At 37.3% G+C, this 21,906-nt stretch overlaps 1 protein-coding gene across 1 annotated transcript; it reads left to right on the top strand.

The window, feature by feature from the left end:
- Positions 1-881: 881 nt before the first annotated feature.
- Positions 882-2,372, top strand: LOC136803103 (uncharacterized; the record flags this gene model as incomplete). Its single annotated transcript, XM_067059855.1, is given in 2 exon segments — positions 882-1,004; positions 1,601-2,372. Coding segments are annotated over 2 exon segments (286 nt in total), but the record flags the coding sequence as incomplete, so codon positions are not given.
- Between the last annotated feature and the right edge of the window lie 19,534 nt (positions 2,373-21,906).

Below are 21,906 nucleotides of genomic sequence, written 5' to 3'. Positions count from 1 at the left end.
TAATATGGCTACAATCGCCCTCGTTTACTCTCTTTTTTCCAAAATATGGTTTAAACATCACAGGATTCCTTTGATCAATGCCAATCTGCTCAAAATTACACCTCATAATAAACCTGTTGCTTCTTTCTGTTTAAGGCTTTGCTATAAATATATATTTTCCTGAAATAAAGGACCCGATGTCTTTGATGCTTCAAAGAATAAGCATCTAAGAAAGAGAGGAAAATGTTAGCTACGGAGGAAACGCAACCATGGTTTGCGCCGACGGGAAAATTTTTAAATTTTGAGCCTCTCTCTCATAGCATTCGACTTTATTTTGAAGACTAGCTAACAACTGCTAAAGACAATTGGATGTTACAAGGATAAATGGCAGATGTTTAAAACTGTTTGCACCGCTTCTTTTATGTTTTAAAATGAGAGCTATAGGCGACCAAGAAAATTTTGAAATTTAAACCCTCTAAATTGGCTAAAATGGACATTACGATTCAAATAATAAATATAATTTCCACGATCACGCTGAACTGCAAATTTCACGCCATCACGCCTAAAAAAGCTCGATTTCACGATCACGCCGGTACTTCATTTTCACGCCATCACGCCGTTTTTTTCAAAATTTCACGCCATCACGCCATGAAAAACCCTCCATCACGCCATCACGCCAACCGCTGGGGGGGCCTCATTCAAGCCTGAAAGATTCAAAAAATTAAGAACAGACCAGTCTGAGCCATCATTGACTGGTTCTTATAAAAAAGCGTGGATCTGCGTAAAATATCTATAGTCTCAGCCTCAGAGATTTCTATTGTAATACCCCGAAACAATCCCACAATGCATAAAAAACTCCGATAAGATCTATTGATGTGTTTCAACAATTTGATTCGTTTCAGCGTGGAAAAAGGTGGTTACTACTTGGTGGGTTACAAAAAGAAAAAAGGAGCTGATAATTGGCATTGGGTGGACGATGATGATGATGATAAGGCTTACAACGGCAATGTGTGGAACTTTGAAATGTAAGTACTACCAGACCATTTTTAGACGTTACGGTTTCGTATCGCTCCGCTAAGGTAATTGTTGCGAATAGGAGATGTTTATACTAACTTGGAACGTTTTGGTGCAACAAAAACGGAGCAGTTCCGTTCCGATGAAAAATTTGTTATGGATCGAGAGTGCGCATACTGATTTCAGAACGTTTTGGTGCAACGAAACGGAGCAGTTCCGCTCCGATGAAAATAGTGAAGCGAGGCCGTTTCGATCTGTTTTGCTTTGTATGGGAACGTTTTCTTTTTTAATGTTTTGAATTTTGACATTCGCACAGTGTTTCGGAATTGTTAGTGATAGCGGGTTTATGAGGTATTTCTAACTTAAGTGACGAGTTTTAGAAGTTCAATGGATACTCCATTTCATGATACAGTGAAGTCCCCTTAACTCGAATGTTTCCTTAACTTGAACAAGTTTTCTCCTCCATTCAGTTACATAACAATGCCTTATAAAACCCTACTCTATATCTCGAAATTTCCCATGTGCGTATTCGAATTATGGAGACTCCACTATATCATAAAAATAGTTTTTCTCATTTCTAGGTCATAATCTTTCTTTTCATTTCTAGACCATTGTGTTCTGGGGAAGCATGGTGGATCAATTCCAATAACAACACTGTCGAATGGTTCGGCAGGATCCGTCAGAAACAAGCTTGCTTAGAAGCGAGCATGGAGAGCAGGGGCAATTTCGTCTGCCAAAAAAAAACTATTAAAAGTTTTAGTTTTACATAAGTGTTCTCATCACATATCAGGCCAGTGTCTCACACCATTCCAGACAATTCTATCCAGTGCCATATCATACCAATCAACAATATCAACATTAACTTTTCTTGGAGCTTTATAAATGCCTCGGCCATATGTAAATTTAACATGTAGTGCATACCTCAGCGTATTTAAGAAATATCGAGCAATGATGTTCATTTATATATGGATAAATCGCACGTTCAGGAGTGAAACATTGTCAAAACAACTCAATCAAGAAAACAAACTGATCGCATTTCGAATTGAGGCGTTCCTCAACACCCAACAGCTAATCATCATCGATCAAGAAAGCAAACAAATCACGCATTTCTATTGCAAAGTATCTCAAAGGTAGGAGGGACAGTAACAGATTGCCTTAATTCTAAAACAAACTCATCATCACTATAATTAAACTCAAAATCATCTGCGAACCCCTGAGAACCAAAATTCTATCACAACCGCACCCTATTTTGAGAATATCAACCAATAAGATTCAAGCAGTGAAATCCCATTGTTGTTATAAACCAATCCGATCCAAACACACACCTAGCACGAACAATAACTATTATCTGCACTTATTGTAATATTAATAAACCAGCTGCGCTGGAAGGTCAGCCTAAATTGCTTAATATGATTAGAAAGATATGTTGTTAAAAATTGATATGATTTACTAAGACGAGAGTAAAAAAATCATCAAATTTACGTTTGTACACAATATGGATTAACGAAAATATGCCATGTTACAATCTGTATGACAGAATAATTATTTGTCTCTTAATTAGGATAGATATTTAGATATACAGATGAACAGCAACGAAAAGACTACATCAACAACAGATTCAAGAAAATAAAAATCCTTGCAAGGAAGTTAAATGCAAGTACTTTTCAAAAATCACAAAAAATTTATACACTTATTATTTTTTACCAAGCTTAGACTTATAATTATATTCAAGCTCAAGCTGGACAAAAAATCAAAAAAGTTTCAAAAACAAAGATGCTGTAAATCAGTAAAAGTTAAAATGGTGTCATTCTTATTCATCTTAACTGCAGAAAATAGTTTAGCTTAAAACTACATGTTTTTCAAAATTCAAAAATAAGGTTTTACACTGACATCTAAAATTTATTCAAATTTAAAGTTTTATGATTAGCATACCCGCTGTCGTCCCAGAAAGACTGTAATTATTGTACTGTATTTTCCCTAACCTGAGCCTAAATATATATGCTTAAACGTGCAATATTTATCTATTAAAAAATATTTAATCCATTTATATACATTTATTATTTATCATTATTAGTCCAGAATGTATAAATGTCCGCCATCAAATCACAGTGGAAAAATGAAGTCTAGAAAAACATAATTTTTGTCAATAATTTGATGAAGAATACTTCAGCCTTTCTGAAATTTACACAGGAGTTGCACTTTAAATACCGTAAGACGGGGTGATTCGGATAGATTTCGACTGTTTTCCAAAAATTTGTTCTTCCAAAATGAGTCTACCTCTAAATGAAGTCGTTTTATTTTACCACTGGGGGTCTAATTCGCGAGTGTAGAAAATTTCATTTTCAAAAGTTTCTTCTACGAGGAACAATCTTCAATCGAATACAAGAAAATCGAGTCACTCGTTTCGGGGTGAAGTGGATAGAAATTGACGGGGCGCCATTCGGAACATAAACAAACACTCTCTATATTCTGTGGTGGAGCAATACCATTTTTCAAAAATTACGTTTTGCCGAAGTTATTTGAATTCATGCAATTCTCACAAAGTAATTATTCATTAGATGGAGCGTCATAAAAATGTAATACTTAAGGGATATATATTTGGGTAGTACGTTTAGTATCATTGATAATAAAATTTTGATTAGTGTGCGCTATGAAAAGTGTTGGTTGAATGCACGATAGAAAGTGCAATGTAAGAAAATGAAACGTCTCTGAAAGGTCTGACTACATTAGCTAAATCCAAGTTTGTTTTTTTATCTAACGTTTGCGTTTCGTTCCAGATAAATTGAAAAGGGAGAAGTAAATAAATGATTAAAAAAGAAGGGCATTAGAGAAACTGGACAACTTACGAAAATATCAAATTTTTATCGAAGCATCGACCGATAGAGTCAACACAAACACATGGTCGTTATATTCCGCGGTTACGATAGATAGCATTGAATTTAAAAGCAGAAAAATATCATACCCAGCAGGTGCGTATTTCTTTTAATCCCAGAAGAGTCTAGCATACCCACACTTCTGTTTCACATTCACTGGCTAGGTTAGGTTAATAGAAAATTCGCCCGATAAAAACCAGTGTACATATCCCGTTGTTTTACGGACGTTATAAAAGAACGTTGTTTTGACGTTTAGCGTCCATAGAATACCCCTGTCTCAAGTATCCACTGAACTTCTACTAATGCCCCATGAAAAGCTAACTTTTTCCAGTTTCGCAGCAGCGATACTGGGTGTGATATAGCTGGGCCGATAAAAAGAGTAGAGAAAATTTACCTGATCATCGTATATTTTTGTTTTTCCGTTATTTCAGGTGGTACTGAACAATCTTAGATACTTGAGAGAGGAGGAAGATTATCAATAACGCTCTGGTTGACTCTAAGATTTGTCGACAAAATGATAAGAGAAAACGTATGATACACCCCTGTATCAGTGACCCGGTCACAGATCCCGTCTCGATGGAAACCGGTGAAAAAATTACAAAGAATAACCTAACTCTAACACGTTCACTGTCAAACCATTTTCAGAAATTTGACTTCATTGAATTTCATCGAAAGTTTGACTTTCAAAGGCTCCGGTGGCCTTGGTTCTGCTTTAAGTGCGTACCGATCGACGCAGAATTTAAGGAAGATTCCAAAATGCAAAAATACAAAAACGAAGCAAGCAAAAGTATCTGTATCGAAGGTTACGGCCCTTGGAGAACTGTCGGTATTTTGACACCTCTACTGCAACAAGGTCAACCCGGTCAAAATCGAAAAAAAATTATTAATGAATTCTAGGAATAATGCTTGAAAGTGAATTTTTCCATACTCCAGCGAGAATTGAGAGATTACAAATACAGACCAGGTGTGTGTGACGTTTTACTTGTTTCATAACTTCTCCGCTGGTCGATTTCAAATTTTCACTGAGTTACTGAGACAGGGGTGTTACAGTGGCACTTAAAGAATTCAGAACCAGCGTGGAATCGCCATGAACACAAAGATAGAAGACAGTATTAATTCTATATGGTATTCAATGCACAAATGCATAGTATACTCGTAGTTGGCAGCAAACTTTTTAAGCTTTTATTTGGAAAATATGTACTTTTTATTCTTTTCTTAGCGAAAGAAATTACTTTATAACATTGTCTCTCTCAGTGCCCGGTGAGAACTTTTATACCCTTTGGGAAAATGAAGAATAAAAAACGGTAAGGAATATACAAAATAAAAATTTCTCGTGTTCTTAAATATCTGGGGCATATTTTCTCACCGGGCCGATTATTTATTGCCAATTGTTCCACTAGGAAGGGGCTCCACCGTGTCATACTTTTTTGCCCCTTTTTCCAATTTCCGCTTGCAGAAATATTTACACCCCTGTCTCAGAGTCAGAGATGATTTAAGCCAGGGGATGCGAGACCTCCGAGAGAATGAACAGCATATGAACGAACGGAAAATTATGTCTTGCTTCATACTGTACCATGTCTCATTATCAAGCCTTTAGAAATAATCCCTTTCGTCAAAGATATTTCCTAGGAAGGACGAGAGATCGAGGCGTCCATTTCTTTAATAAACGTTCTTATCCTGGTGTTGTAAAGTGTCTGTAGCCTTACCCTTCCCACTATCTTCTTCTGGAAATAACATAACACATAAACTCCTAAATTATCACTATACAAAATATACAAAGACATTGTATTCATATGAACAACAATGAACAATGACTGACTATTAACATTTGAACATTTATTCCTAGCTACTCTGAACACTAACAAGCCTCTTGGGATAGTGTGGCAGTAATTAAAAATGACATGATGACGGCATTTGATATTTTTTAATTGTTGGTGGTTATTCTATATTCAAGTCCAAAATGAAAAACTATGTTTTCATGCTACAAAATAATGAGGTCTAGCATCATAGGTAAAAGTAGCCTGGATATCCAAGCTCAAAATTTTAGAAAAAACAAAATTTACCTCAACATACAAAGTTCTAAAATTATAGAGCTTGGTCTCCCTAGAGAATGAAAGTGAGAACCCATGTTTCCAAGCCAACCCAGGGCAGCAAAACAGAAATTAATAAAAAGCAGTCTTACAAGATCTAAAACTATTTAAAACATCCAAAGATTACACCAAAGTCCATAAAAAAGTTTGCATGCATTATCATGACCAACAATATTTTCTTGAAAAATGAACTTGCCTCTGTTTTCTTCTTTTTCATGTTTTCGTGTAACAGAAAGCCCTATCTTCACTAGCAACTGGAGGACTATCCTATTTTTGCTTTAGAATTGCTCAACGCCGTGTAGATTGGCCCTTACGGTTTTAGCGAAGTGAGCGCAAGCAAGCGGACTGCATTCTCTTAAAGAGAATGCAAATTGCTCTAGGGAGACCAGGCTGTAAACCAGAGCATAAAATATCAAAAACTAGACTGTGAAATAGTTTACAGCCTGGATATCCAGGCTAAGGTAAAAGAATAACTCACAATTCAGGAAAAAACTTGAGCAAATAAGTTAAAATCTTCATACTTTAAAGAAAAAAACATCCTAATAATCTAACTCCAGTGTTGTATCTTCCTTAGTTATAAGTTTAAAAGCCACTTCAACAAAATATAATGATTGTATATAAAATAAAAGCTGGCAAGAGATAAACAACGAACGAACGAAAAAGCACCGCTTTGGCAGCCATATTGAATTGTTTTTAACACATATCGGGAAACCAAACTTAGCCCGATTGGATGAATTGAAAGCGTATCCCAACCGGAACACTGCCCTAAAAAAGCTTGAGAGTAAATACACAGATCGGGAGACCAAACTTAGCCCGATCGGATAAAAACTTTAGAAATCGGAATAAAAAAACCAAACTCTTAAGCGGCGGCTGGAAAAAAGGGATTTGAAGGGTCATCGGGGCTGACCAATTAGCATAACTTATAAATAGTTAAAATAGTTAAAATGTATTTAAACTGCGGGTTTATGAATTGTAACTTAGTATTGTAGTTTTACCATCTTGAGATGGACATAAGCTGTAAATTAAAGAAAGTATATCACATTGGAGAAAATGAAAATGAAATTGTTCAAGTTACTTGCTAAAGTAAGCTAGTTGCCTTAATTTAGGTGGTTAATGATCATTGCTTTAGAACTCGAATATAGTTGAATTGCTTATTTATGTTTCGGACAAATCTTTATATTTCGACCTACATTCAAAAATAGCTCAAAAACCATAGAACGCGTGTATATCAGCCCAGATAAATACGACATGGAGGTTCAGACCCGAGATTCTAGCCTTGATAATTAACCACATTTAAGAAAATAATTGTTTTAGTTGGAAGTTGAATAAATTGTTTTGTTTCTTTCTTGTTTACTTCTTTGTATTGAGATTTATTTTCTAATCGTTGAACCGAAAATAACCTTATTTATTTACTAATCCTTTAGAAAAAACGCAAGTACTGTTAAAGGCCTTAAAAGCAAAATCTAAGAAAATGAAGAAAATGAAAACGAGATAATTTGTTGAGACAGGCTTGTACCCTTTTATTTAGTTTAGTAGTTAGGCGTTTCAAGGCTCTCGTGGGAAATAGGCCCGTGGCAACCTGGAATACGATAAAAAATAAATACTGTACGAAAAATTATTCTACGAAACTTACTCTACGAAATTATACACCTTGATAAAAAACACTACTTTCCTTTGAAATAAAATGTTACTTTTGCCTACTGTCAAAATTAAATAAACATCTTATTCTTTACAATAATTACCGATACTCGAGGTCCTAAAAAACCTAATTCTACGAAATTATACATCTTTTTCATACACCAATTTCTCTGGGATATAGAGAAATAAAATGGTACTTTGCCTACCGTCAAAATTGAAGTTATCGATAAAAGTTAGACAGCAGTTATCAATGTCAATATACTTGAGGTCCTAAATAAACCAAATTTTGATAAAATACACTACTTTCCCTTTGATATAAAACGCTACTTTCCTTTTGAAAAAATACCCTACTTTCCTCTTGATAAAAAAAAAAAACTACTTTCCTTTTACCAATCCCTGTGGGATCAATCCAATTAAAATATTACTTTCAAAATGGAATAAATACCACCTAATTTACATCAATAACCGATATTAAAAAATTGAGGTCCTCTTAGGCACTTCTTTTAAATTTTTTTTTTTTTTTTTTTTTTATATCAAATTCACTTACTTTGAGCTTTTTTATAGAAGCCGTTATCTTCATGCTATCTTGTTGACTTAGACAACGGATTGATCAAGTCCCCCCGGACAAAAACCTCCAGACCCCGGTGGTCAAAATTGGGTGCCCAGGCTGTCTCAAATTTTAGCTGGGCTGTCGTAGAGGAAACCGTAAGGGCCTCGAAAAATCCGTTCGGTGTACTCGACAAAGGTTTTCGTTTTGTAAGTGCCCGAAAGGAGTCTTTATTTACATAGAAGCTTTCTACTGAAATACTCATCAATGCACCCTCGCATTGTCATCTCTTGCTGCACCCTCACAGCATTACTCATAAATTCTTGCTGCACCCTCACAGCATAAGATATATTACTCTTGCCGCACCCTCACGGCGTAAAATATATTACTCTTACCGTACCCTCACAGCATAAAATATATTACTTTGCCGCACCCTCACGGCATAAAATATATTACTCTTGCCGCACCCTCACGGCATGAAATGTATTACTCTTGCCGCACCATCACGGCATAAAATATATTACTCTTGCTGCACCCTCACAGCATAAAATATATTACTCTTGCTGTACCCTCACGGCATAAAATATATTACTCTTGCTGCACCCTCACGGCGTAAAATATATTACTCTTGCTGCACCCTCACGGCATAAAATATATTACTCTTGCTGCACCCTCACAGCATGAAATATACTAGAGAATATACTAGAGAGCTTGAAAGACGTGTGATGAGTTCGGAAATAGCTACCATTTTTATTAGCACGCGAAAATCTTTCAAATTAGTAATTTACAGAACGACTTTCTCTTGACATGTCTTTCGGAACCGTAAATAAATTCACTTATCTTTCATTATAAAGCAATGTTGTTCCAAAAGTATCTTTTAGACTTCAAAGAAATAGCAAATTTTCATATGCATAATCTGTAAGTGATCATTTTGTTTCTACTTCAAATTTTGTTACGCAAGAGAGAGAGAGTGAGTGAAGAAGATTTGCCTTTATATTTGATATCATATTTCTCTCGAGCTTAAATAAAGACATTCCTCTGAATACCCGAGGAGTTGATATTCACGAAATGTTTTTATATGATGGCTCGAATTTCATTTCATGTTTCTGTTCTTAAAATGGAAACATGATATGAGAGGAGGAGGAATTGTGAGAATGTGAGAGCCAGGACAGGAAGAGTTGTGGGATTGCGTAATAAATTTTTATAAGAATATTACGGTCCGATTGACCAAGGCTCTGTTTCTTTCACATTGCAATGTTTCTATTAAGTAAGGCAAAGTATTTCAATCGAACCAATAGGTAGTGTTTTACATCTGTCTATGGTCCCGCAGGCGGAGACGTTAGATGGATAGCAAACACTGCGTGTTTGTTCGAATTCTTAGAGTTTGTACATATAATAAATGCTTTGCACAGGATATTACGCGCTGAGAGTGAGAGTTAGAGTTTCCCCAAATCAGAGAGAATGAAATTGAAAACCTAGGTAGGCTGTATGTATATGCCCGATTGGCATAGGTTCGCGGTATCGACAGATAACTGAGTAGAGATTACTTGGTTTATAAGCCTAATCAAAATGTAATATCAAATCAACGAGTTGAACATCCCGATGCGCAGAGTGATGTCAACGTAAAGGTTGAAAGGATATTGTATTTTGGTTCGGTAATTTGAATTCGCGGGAAAGATATGATTTTACTACGATGGTATCCCTGTCCGGAGACAGAGGAGTTGATTTTGTTTAAATACCGATATTACGAGATTACATTTTATACCGAATAAGTTACGCTATTAGAGAGAATTGTTTTATTAACCGATTTGTACCGATACTCGATGATGCAACGATCGAATCCACCTTTAATCGCTAAAATCGTGTACCTTCAAAACGTAAAGAAACGAATATTGATACCGCAATCACCATCTAAATCGTATCGCTATCCAAATCAAAATCAACCCAAAACGAAATCGAACCGTGATAAAACGATCCGCAACCAAAAGAGACGATTTGATGCAACCAAGACCATGGCAACAACAACAAAAACAACAAGAAGACGATGCACCACAAGATATGTACAAATTAATAATAATAAACAGTAAAGGAGTATAAAAGTTACAGAAGAAACTCCTAAGTAATAGCTGGCGCAGAAGTTCCAAGAAGACAACTTCTCAGCTACTACGAGTCGAGTCTGGGATTCGATTGGAAGAAGAAGTATTGAAAATTATATTGAAACAAACATTCGAGAACAATTGAAATTCGTAATAAAGCAGCTCCTGAGCCTCCTGTTTGAAATTCGTCGACGTCAGGACGCGTTACGATGCATCAAAAGAATCGAAAGAAATTTTTGTTTTTTTTAGAGATAGAACAATTAAATGAAAAATTATAGTATTGGAACCTTTAGATGAACCAACCGATTGACGAAACATCATTAGAAGAAACACAACAACGAACACTGAGAGCGATCCAAAATCATTTGAACATTCAAGAACCAGATCGAGACAGTGGAGGATTCCCATTGTCGGAAGAAAGACCGCCAGTAAATCTAGAATACCTGGCAGAATCTTCACATCCTACAGACTTAAAAACCATTCAAAAGGAGTATAAGACGCTTAGTTCCTTGAAAAAAGAACAAAAACAACTTATTATTGAAATAACTTCTGTGATAAACAGTCTTATATTGACGCAGTTTCAACTCATCGAACAGTTATCAATTACACTTTTGAACTTACCAGATCAACGGTCACCCAAGTTTACCAGTTTCAAGACAGAATAAGTCAAATAGAGGGGACACTTGCAGACTTAATTGACAGAGAACAGAGACACACCCCAACGTTTCTTGCCGAAAGAGAGAGTCTCCTCCAGCAGCTTTCCACTCTAAGAGAAGTTGAACTGAAATCCTTAAAGACTTACTTTCATCAAACGAACAGTATTCCTCTCAAGTATATGAGCACAAAGGCTTATTGAACGTATTGAATAATTGCGTTCAAGCCAACAAAGATTTTATCGAACAAAGAAGAAATCTTCTTGAACAAAGATTACGTGACAACACAGAGTCACCAGAGCCCATTGAACTTTCAACAAGAGAAATTTTAGAACATTTAGATCCAGATCTTCCAGACCAAGTACACCAGCAAGACCGGGAAATCAATTTATTCCACAAATTGTTCCAATTCACCTCGAGCAAGCAGAAATGGCCATAGCCGCAGATGAAGCCGCTGCAGCACAAATAGTTATACCTAGACAAATCGAGATATCTTCTCTACCTGTATTTGGACTCAGCCCGACGGATGACGTAATTTATTTCTTCAGTCAGTCTGAACTGGCACTCGGGTTTTATGAACTAACAGACGAGTTGAAAGCTAAGCTCCTTGCTCGATTATTGAGGGATAGGGCGCTCACCTTTTATCGTACCCTTGACCCAGCTGTCCGTGATGATTACGATAACTTAAAACAGGCACTCACTAACGAGTTTGACGTACCACAAATTAAGTACAGGAAACGTCAACTTTTACATCAGATCTCACAACAAGGAGACCCCGTCAGCACATATTTGAGCAGACTGGAGAAACTGTCCCAGAATTTGGAAGTCCCTGAGCAAACTAAGATGGACATCATGATTGCAGGCTTGGATACTGGTTACCGTAACTACATCCAAATGAAACAGCCGAATACATACAGCGAGGCTACTCATGCCCTACTGCTTAAAGAAGCCGTCAACCCGCCTAACGACGTCATGAAGGATGTGCTGAAGACGGTACAAGCGATCCATCAAAACCAGAACACCAAAGGAAAGCATAATGCTGACACCAGAAGAGTAATCGACAATCGAAGGAGCCACCAACAGGAAACTCAAAGAAGAATTGCGTGTTACTACTGCCAAAAACCCGGTCACGCTATGGCGGACTGCAGGAAACGTATCCGAGACGACTCCCGTCCTAGATTCATTCCATCTCAAGTAAACCGATACAACACACCAAACCGATACAACACACCAGATCCATATCAGGCTCCAAACCAATACCGAAATGCTGCTCCACCCGCATACAGCTCAAAGACAAGGCAGCCGAAACCTGAAGTGACGTGCTTCAAATGCAAGAAAACCGGACATTATGCGAGAGAATGTCCCGTTAACGTCAAGTCAGAATGACTAGGTAACCGAAAAGACAATGAAACTTTATTATTAGACATTAAAAGTAGTGATAATATACATAAATTGAGAAGTATCTTCTGGACCTCCGTAAATAAGCTCCCAATCCAGACTTTAATTGATACAGGCTCAACCGTTACCGCCGTATCCTTATCGACGATAAAAAGCTTGACGGAAGAAACACTACTTCAAGAAGCTGACATAGCCCCAGCAGAAGTTGAAGTAGCAAATGGGAATATCGACCGAGCAATTAAAGTAGTGACTTTGCCAATTAGTATTGGTTCTAACACGTATTTTCACAACACCCATGTATTCAAGACATTACCAGTACCGTTACTTATTGGAGACGACTTTTTACACGCTCACCAAGACACACTATCGTTCAATGGCTCAACCGCTAAATTGACTTTATTGAATGCTGTTGAAAATAATATCAAGTATATAAACAACAACCAAGTCTCCAAATCAACCAAACATATACAAGAAGAACAAAAGGATGATCCTATAGTCTGGAGAACTTTAACAAACCCACCAAATATTCCTCCAAAAACTTTGCAGAAAGTCACAATAAACGCTGAACCAACAATGGTAGATCAGATGCAGTATATGATTGAACCAGAGACCGAAGAAGATGAACTTTTTATCACCCTACCACAACTGGTAACTTGCAATAATAGAACTATCGATGTTTATATCGCAAACCCACATAATAACCCAACAAAAGACCTTGTACTCACAATGTCTGCATCTCCGATAATAACCGCCAAGGAGTGTACGACAAAACCAATATCCACTAAATACAAGCCGTATCCATTATCTCACGAACACAAAGAAAAATTAGATAAACTATTGTTAGAATACAGTGACGTTTTAGCCGATAAAAGTGACCCATTAGGAACAACCGATAGAGTACGCCACATCATTGACACTGGTAACGAGAAACCTATCCGGCAAAAACCGTACCGTTTATCGCCAAGTCAAAAGGACGCACTCGACAAAGAAATTGACCACCTTTTGGAGAAAGAAATAATACGCCCAAGTAACTCACCCTGGTCCAGTCCAGTAGTTATGGTGCACAAACCAGACGGCTCCATCCGCGTCTGTATCGATTATCGAAAGCTGAATCATATCACCAAAAAGGATGCCCATCCACTCCCAAAAACAGAAGAGATATTAGACCAGTTACATGGCGCAAAAATATTTTCAACAATTGACTTGTTATCCGGTTTTTACCAAATTGCAATGGACGAGAAGGATATTCAAAAGACGTCCTTCGCTACACATCGTGGATTGTTTGAATACTTGCGCATGCCGATGGGCTTATGTAACAGTCCAGCAATTTGAGCGTCTTGTAGAGCAAGTTTTCGCTCTAGAACTTTGGGTGTTTATGCTACTCTACATTGATGACCTCATTGTCTATTCAAAGACACCAGATGAACATTTGGAACATTTAAAAACAGTTTTACAAAGACTTAGGGACAACAAACTACAAGCAAAATTAGCAAAGTGTCGTTTTAGCATGTCCTAAGTATGCTTTCTTGGACATCTCGTAAATAAAGATGGTATCTTACCGCTCGACACCAATATTGAGGCAATCAAGAGCTTTGAGTTCCCGAAAACTCAAAAGGAACTCCGCTCTTTCCTTGGAATGACCAGCTATTACTGAAAGTTTATTCCAGGATATTCAAAGATATCAAACTCTTTAAACACCTTATTGAAGAAAGAGACTAAATTCATACTCACAGACGAAATGAAGGAAGATTTCTTAACCCTAAAAAGCAAGCTGGTAGAACCACCCATCCTCCACCCATCCAGATTTTTCAAAGGATTTCTTCGTGATTACTGATGCTTCGAAGAATGCAATCGGACATCTCATTGCACAAAAGGTAGATGGGAAATACATTCCAATACGCTACGGAGGACGAACACTCAAGGATGCAGAAATAAACTATGGAATCTCTGAAAAAGAATGTCTTGCCCTTGTTCACGCCATTCAAAAGAATCATGCCTTGCTTTTTGGCCGCCACTTCACGGTGTTTACGGACCACCAGCCCCTTCGATTCCTACTAACTACCCACGACCCCACAGGTCGTTTGAGTAGGTGGTTTTTGGTGCTACAGAAATATGACTATACCGTTAAGTACCTTCCAGGATCACAAAACTTTGTCGCTGATGACATAAGCAGATTAAACACAGTCTCTCCAGCGAAAGATGAAGAAGAAATACCAAGCGCTAATTTGGTTGATCAAGATGACCAACAGCCTGTTGCTCTAATCATACTACCAAACCCACACCTTGAAGAGGAACAAGACAAAGATCTAGACTTAGTCAAGATAAAGGAAGAACTTAGAACATCTGACAGCTCACCACTCCACGAGAAGTTTGTCCTGGATAACAATCTATTATTCCGAATCAACCCTGCTGACGTTGAACATGGAAAAAGACAATTTTGTTTACCAAGACACAAGCACCATCAAGTGATTGAAGAGTTCCATAAGCCAAACCATATGGGACATATGGGAATCAATGTGACTCTTAAGAAACTACAACAACGTTATTACTGGCGTTCGATGGCAAAGGACGTAGTACGTTTCATTAATAACTGTCTTACTTGCTGTGAAATAAAAGGCAAGACAACAAAAGCACCAATTTATTCCGTTCCCTTGACAAACGTCTTTGAACAAGTCGTGGCTGATGTTCTTGGACCATTTCCACCTACAAAGAAAGGAAATAGATATATAATTTCCTTCATGGACAGATATACCGCCTGGCCAGAAGCTTTCGCAACAAAATCGATCGAGACAGCTGTCGTCGCAGACCTACTTGTCGAGCAAATAATATTCCGTTATGGAACCCCAAGACAGTTTCTGACTGATCAAGGAACAAATTTCACTAGCAAATTGATGTCAGCTGTATGCCAGCGACTTGGGATTGAAAAGATCGAAACAACACCATATCATCCGCAAGCAAATGGATTTATCGAGCGAATGAACCAAGTTATTACCAAAGGCATTGCCCATCACATCAACCTTCACCATACTAACTGGGACGTGCTGTTACCAGGAGTGTTATTCGCGTACCGTACAACTGTGGTGAGAACTCGTAAGATGTCACCTTTCCAGCTCTTATTCGGAAGATTGCCAGTACTTCCACCTGATGTTGGCAACACGCCCATCGAAGTATTGACCACCAATCCAGATGATCATCTGAAAAGAATTTCAGCTAGCCTAAGTTACGCCAAAGAAACTGCCCAACAACACATGAACAGGTGTCAAGTAAAAGAGGATAATGACAATGAAAAGGAAGATTTCGAACAATACCCCTTATATTCTTACGTCTGGCTCACATCACACAAAAGAAAGAAAGGAAGATCACCAAAGTTCTTACAGAAATTTTCTGGTCCACATCAAATAATTGAGCTTATTCCGCCAGTCAATTATAGATTAAAGACACCAAACGGATCTGTGCTGAAAAGTCCTGTTCATCATGACCGTCTAAAAAAACACGTTGGCGAAGCTCCAGAACCAACGCTAACAGAAGCGCTGAAACCGATAGAGGAAGAAACGTGGGAGGAAGAGGATGATATATCATTAAAGGAACTAAAAAGGAGACTTAAGGAAGAAGAAGAAGACAACCTTACGCTCGCTGAGCTAAAACAAAAACTGAGGAAAGATTAATCGAAATTATTTTTTTTTAGACTAGAACAATGAAAAACTTTATATATCTATCAATAATCGTATCAATATGGTATCCAGCTTCGACGCAAACGTTGAAGGAAACTTGTTACACCGTTGGAAAATTAAGTAATTGCCAAACTATAACCCCTCTTGGCTATTATACCTTACCAAAGATAAAAGGATGTGCAGATATTGACAATAAACAAGACAGACTCGAAACTTTCAAAGGTAGAGTTCTGAGATATAAACCGACCATGACGACCTTTACTCTTTGGAAATGTAAATTAATTTATGTACGAACAGAATGCTCCGTTTGGGGAGAAACTTCTATTAAAACTCTGTTCACCACCGTCACAAGAAACGATTGCCATGACATGATCAAGCTGGAAAGAACAACTGGATATTATAAAGAAACACTCCACAAATTTGGACGCCACTATTACAAGAGCATGCCAAGGAAACCTGCACCTTGCCACACCTTTTCTAAGGCAAATACTCATTACGCAGCTCATTATGAGATCCAGGGATACACCGTCGAAGTAATTGGAAATTCAAGTATAATACAACAGACTATCACACGAGATAGACTTTATCTGGATAAATCGAATCCAGAATTACTAGACTTTCATGTACCTTCAGAACAACCAAAAGTAATGTTGGCCTGGTATCTTGCCAATGCACGAAGCCATGACTGGATCGATCTCAAACCAATTTCAGACCTTACCACCATCCAAAAGATTGGTGAATTCATCCACGTACCAAGCCTTGAAGTAGGTAGTCTAGCAAGCTAGACGACTAATTTATACATAGTAGAAATAAAGCAAAAAGTAATGAATGGAACAATTTTAGTCGTCTAGAAAACTTTGTGCACTAACTCCAAACAAAAGAAAAGTGTCAATATTTGCGATTATATTTTTTTCCTGCTCAAAATAATTCTTGAGAAAAAAAATATGTGTGGATTTGTGTATTGAAAGTTTTTCATTTGAGTTGATTTCGTTTTGAGAGTTTGTTGTTGCTTGATAAATTGTTTTCTCGCTACGCAAGTTTCTGCGTAGCTAGCCCCTGTATCTATAAGGCTGGAACACCGGATTCTTCCAGTCGTTTATACAAACTAAATCCCGTATTATTATTATTAGTGTTGGTATTATTAGTATTACATGCATTATAAACGACTCCAGTCTATGAAGTAGGAGGACAAATATTGTATGATCATCCAATGAAGCCAATCAACAGTCACATGAACTGGTTTGCGTTAGATAACGGTATCATCATCGAAGGAAATGGCAGTAGAATTGATTATCGGCAGTCTCAAATGAAAGAGATCGTTTAGCAAAGAACAAGGACTACCACTCATACAGGCACATCTTGTTGAGGGGGGGGTTCATGGTTGGCGGAGGAGCGGAATCGGCCCTTTTTTCGGACGGAGTGGCGGAATTTGGCGAAAATTTAGACGGAATTACGGATATTGGGTTCTCTGACGGAGACGGAAAATTAGACAATTTTAGTGCGGAAAAACGAAATTTAGCAAAAAAATTTGCGGAATTTCGGAATTGATAAAAGATTTTCAAAATTTGCAGAATTTTCGACAAAAATATTGAATTTCAAAGGAATTTTCGGTGACAGAATTTTGGTTCAATTTAAGACGGTTTGACGGAAATTGGAGACAAAATTGGCGGAATTACGGAATCAGGTACCCCCTGAAACCCCCCCCTGTTGAGAACCTGATTGGACCTAAAAGACAAGCGATCATCGAAGCCAAACGGACATGCTTTATTCAAATTGAGATTCGTCATATCCATCGATGGCTGTCCAATCATTTCTCTGATATAGTTTCGGAATTGGTATTTGGAAGAAGAGATATTGTTGCACAACCGGCAGGAGATGCTTATGCAGTTGGAGAATGCTTGACAGTCCATTATAGATGCATTAAACTAGATCGGCGAAACCTAAAAAGTACCGTAAATGACTCTTGCTTCCAGTATTTTCCACTTGATATACCGGATGCTGAAACAACGCAGTATGTCGAAATACCGTCACGCAGAGTATACAGCCATTCCCCAGAGATCAAATGCAGCAAATTACCACGAGAAACGATCGTTAATACTGAACAATCAACCATCGCGGTAAAAGCAGATGGAGAAGCAAGATTGGTTGAAAATCTCACTACAACGACCTTCTCACCGAAGTTATGGATGACACCTCTCAAGCATACGTATGGTTACAGTGCACAGATATTTGTGGAACTCCAAAACGTGCCGAACCGTATCCGTTATTAGGAACGATGGCCGAAATGCATAACGACTTACGGACGCTTCAAGACCAAATCGAACAATTATCTGACCGATCAAACTCTGGAATATTTGCTGGAAGTGAGCCGGTATAGAAACAATGCTAGAAAAGGCAGGTGAAGGAACCAGCAAGATTGTCACTGCCTTGGGAACAAGCTTAAAATCCGTAACCAAAGGAGTTGGTGAAATGTCGAAAGACGTTATTTCCAGTTCGGGAGATGCGTTAGCCGAAACCATTTCAGCCAGTGGATCCGCCATTAAAGATGTCGACGAGGGAGGGGCAGATGTTTTAAATAGTGTATTTGGAGGAATACCAAGAATACTTGGAATGTTATCCTTATTGTGTGTGTTTGTGGGTATTTGTTGCTTAAACGATTTGTGTTTAATAGACCAAAGGAGCCCGAGAAAATCACCTGCCCAATAGATGAGTGTAGACCTACAGCTCCACTCAACCCAGACAGCCCCAAGTCCCCAGTGAATTCCAACATGATTTATGAACTTATTCATGATAAAGAACTGCTTGGGGAAGTGGCATCAAAACTTGAAAAAGAAACTGAACTTTAAGATATTTTTTTAACTTTAATATAATTGGGATAACGTTTTCATTTCTTTAGAGACAACATGAGTCAATACAAAATAGGAGATAGATATATTATCCGTGACGGTTTTAAAATCGACGTCCTTGAGCGATTATTCGGAGAAATAGAATTATCGCCACAGGAAGAGGCCTTGAGGCCGGAACCATTAATTCCGTTCACCGAGGAAGATACGTACATTTACAATGTTACGGAGGACCCAACTGGTCCTCCACGCTCAATCATTCTTCCACAAATGACGAACTCCATAACCCCTGATGTACTAAAATTACTATATCTCTGCCATGTTCAAAGGGAATATTTCTTAAGGACAGGGAAGGCAGCACCAATGTGGACATTTGATAGATCGATGGATGTGTATTGTCAGGAGTTACTTTCTGAAATTAATGTTTGACTTATGATTTTTTTTTGAAGAAGACAATATATAACAAGTAACGTAATTATTTAAACAAAAACAATGGAAAATATAAAAATTGAACTTGATGACATTACAGTAGAAATTAAAATTGAAGATATTATGGGGTATGATTTTAATGATATGCCGAGCAATGGAGTAAACGGAGTTCAGCAAATGGTAACTGAGAAAATCGAGAACGAAATTGGAATTACTTTTAATTCGTCAGACCAAACGAACACTTGCAATGTTATTGTTAATAAACTCACAGACAATGAAATTACTGGTATAATGCAAAGACTATTGGATAAACAATATTATAATTTAAGGAGATCAAGGAGAGTGTCTGGCACATGAGGCTTGGTCTCTTTAAATATTATTTAATTGCACTTGCACTATCCCCACCCACTTTTGCAATGATGAGGACATCATTTTTATATCGCGGGGGGATGTGGAATAATTACTTGATTTTTATAAAAAAGGTGGATAAATCGCACGTTCAGGAGTGAAACATTGTCAAAACAACTCAATCAAGAAAACAAACTGATCGCATTTCGAATTGAGGCGTTCCTCAACACCCAACAGCTAATCATCATCGATCAAGAAAGCAAACAAATCACGCATTTCTATTGCAAAGTATCTCAAAGTTAGGAGGGACAGTAACAGATTGCCTTAATTCTAAAACAAACTCATCATCACTATAATTAAACTCAAAATCATCTGCGAACCCCTGAGAACCAAAATTCTATCACAACCGCACCCTATTTTGAGAATATCAACCAATAAGATTCAAGCAGTGAAATCCCATTGTTGTTATAAACCAATCCGATCCAAACACACACCTAGCACGAACAATAACTATTATCTGCACTTATTGTAATATTAATTAGCATAACTTATAAATAAGCTAAAATGTATTTAAACTGCGGGTTTATGAATTGTAACTTAGGATTGTAGTTTTACCATCTTGAGATGGACATAAACTGTAAATTAAAGAAAGTATATCACATTGGAGAAAATGAAAATTAAATTGTCCAAGTTATACTTGCTAAAGTAAGCTAGTTGCCTTAATTTAGGTGGTTAATAATCATTGCTTTAGAAACTCGAATATAGTTGAATTGCTTATTTATGTTTCGGACAAATCTTTATGTTTCGACCTACATTCAAAAAGAGCTCAAAAACCATAGAACGCGTGTATATCAGCCCAGATATATATGACACATTGTTTGAATGCCTTTCTGTCTACTACCACTACCAGGTATAAGATGAGGGACAGTAAAGCAGCAGAAAACACTCGATTCAAAAACTACCATATGTTTGGAAAGAAAAATAATTTGGGTCTCAAAATGAGACACTTGCAGTGCAAAAAAAATTTAGTTAAATCTCTAAGAACCGCACCTATTCTAACTCACCTACTTTAATCGTAGAAATTTTAGCAAGACTAATTTTAGCGTTTTAGCGAGTTTTCCCTATTTTCGCTAAAAAAATCTCGCTAAAACACGCCGAATCAACAGATCGCTAAAATTTATCCGCGCCAAATCTCTGGTTACATTGCCTTGATACATTTTTATCAATAGGAAGGTTTCAGTGCAAAGAAATGCTAGAAAACGAATTCAGTCAATAATGTTATACAATTATTCGCTAAAATTTATCCACGCGAAATTTTTTGAAATCGTGATTCGCTAAAAAATAAATCCAAAAAAAATCAAGATTTTTCTGACTCGCTAATATACGCTAAAATTAGTCTCGCTAAAATTTCTACGATTAAAGTACCAAAAGCGTCTACCCCCCCCCCCCCCCTATGGCAGAAAGACGACCATCTGAATGTAAGAGACAGGCGGGTAGGCTGCACACATCACCTCTGATATGTTTTGGTATAGGGGATGCTAATCGTATACAAAATTCCTGTCCGAGAGTTACCCCAAATTAGTGTTTTCGAGTTTTAGGAACTTGATTTGCTTGATTAGTAAGTTTTATATAAAGAATATTTAAATTTCATTACATTTGAATTGGAACTGAACTGGCAGTTCAAAAAACGTACTTTTAGAGACACAACAGTCTTGTCCCACACAGCTCTTGTTGTGTAATAGTTATCGGACAGCTGCAAGTACAACAATATGAGCAATATTCCAAGATTTTTCCGTACAAAATATACGGAAAATCCGGAACGATATTTCCATATTGTACGAGCAAATGTCTGATAACTGGTTTATCGGTCACCCAAAAAATGCGCACTTTTGTAGCAAAGTGACGTTAGATTGCTGCTACCGCTGCAATGCAATAACATCTTTTCGTCAATTTATATTTTGTACATGTAAAATACAAGATATTCATGATAGAGATTCATGAAGCGTTACCGGATACTCTATTAGTCTCAACCCAGAAGGTCCTGCTGTCAGTTGGAAGTCTAAGAAGCAGTCGTCTGTCGCTTTATCAACGTGTGAAGCTGAGTACATGGCTATATCAATTACTTGTCAAGAGACAATTTATCTCAATCGTTTGATCAACGAATTACTCCAATCAAAAACGCAACCAATTATTGTCAAAAATGACAATCAGGGTGCCTTAGCACTCGTAAAGAATCCTGTGAAGCATACGAAAGCAAAGCATATAGATATCTGCTACCACTTCATTAGGGAATGTTATGATGAAGGAAGTATTTTGTTAGATTATGT

Source organism: Clytia hemisphaerica, unplaced genomic scaffold (assembly GCF_902728285.1).
Source record: "Clytia hemisphaerica strain Z4C2 unplaced genomic scaffold, Clytia hemisphaerica genome assembly, whole genome shotgun sequence".
NCBI lineage: Eukaryota > Metazoa > Cnidaria > Hydrozoa > Leptothecata > Clytiidae > Clytia > Clytia hemisphaerica.
The sequence above is the reverse complement of the archived record's forward strand: the minus strand, read 5'-3'. Positions and strand labels throughout refer to the sequence as shown.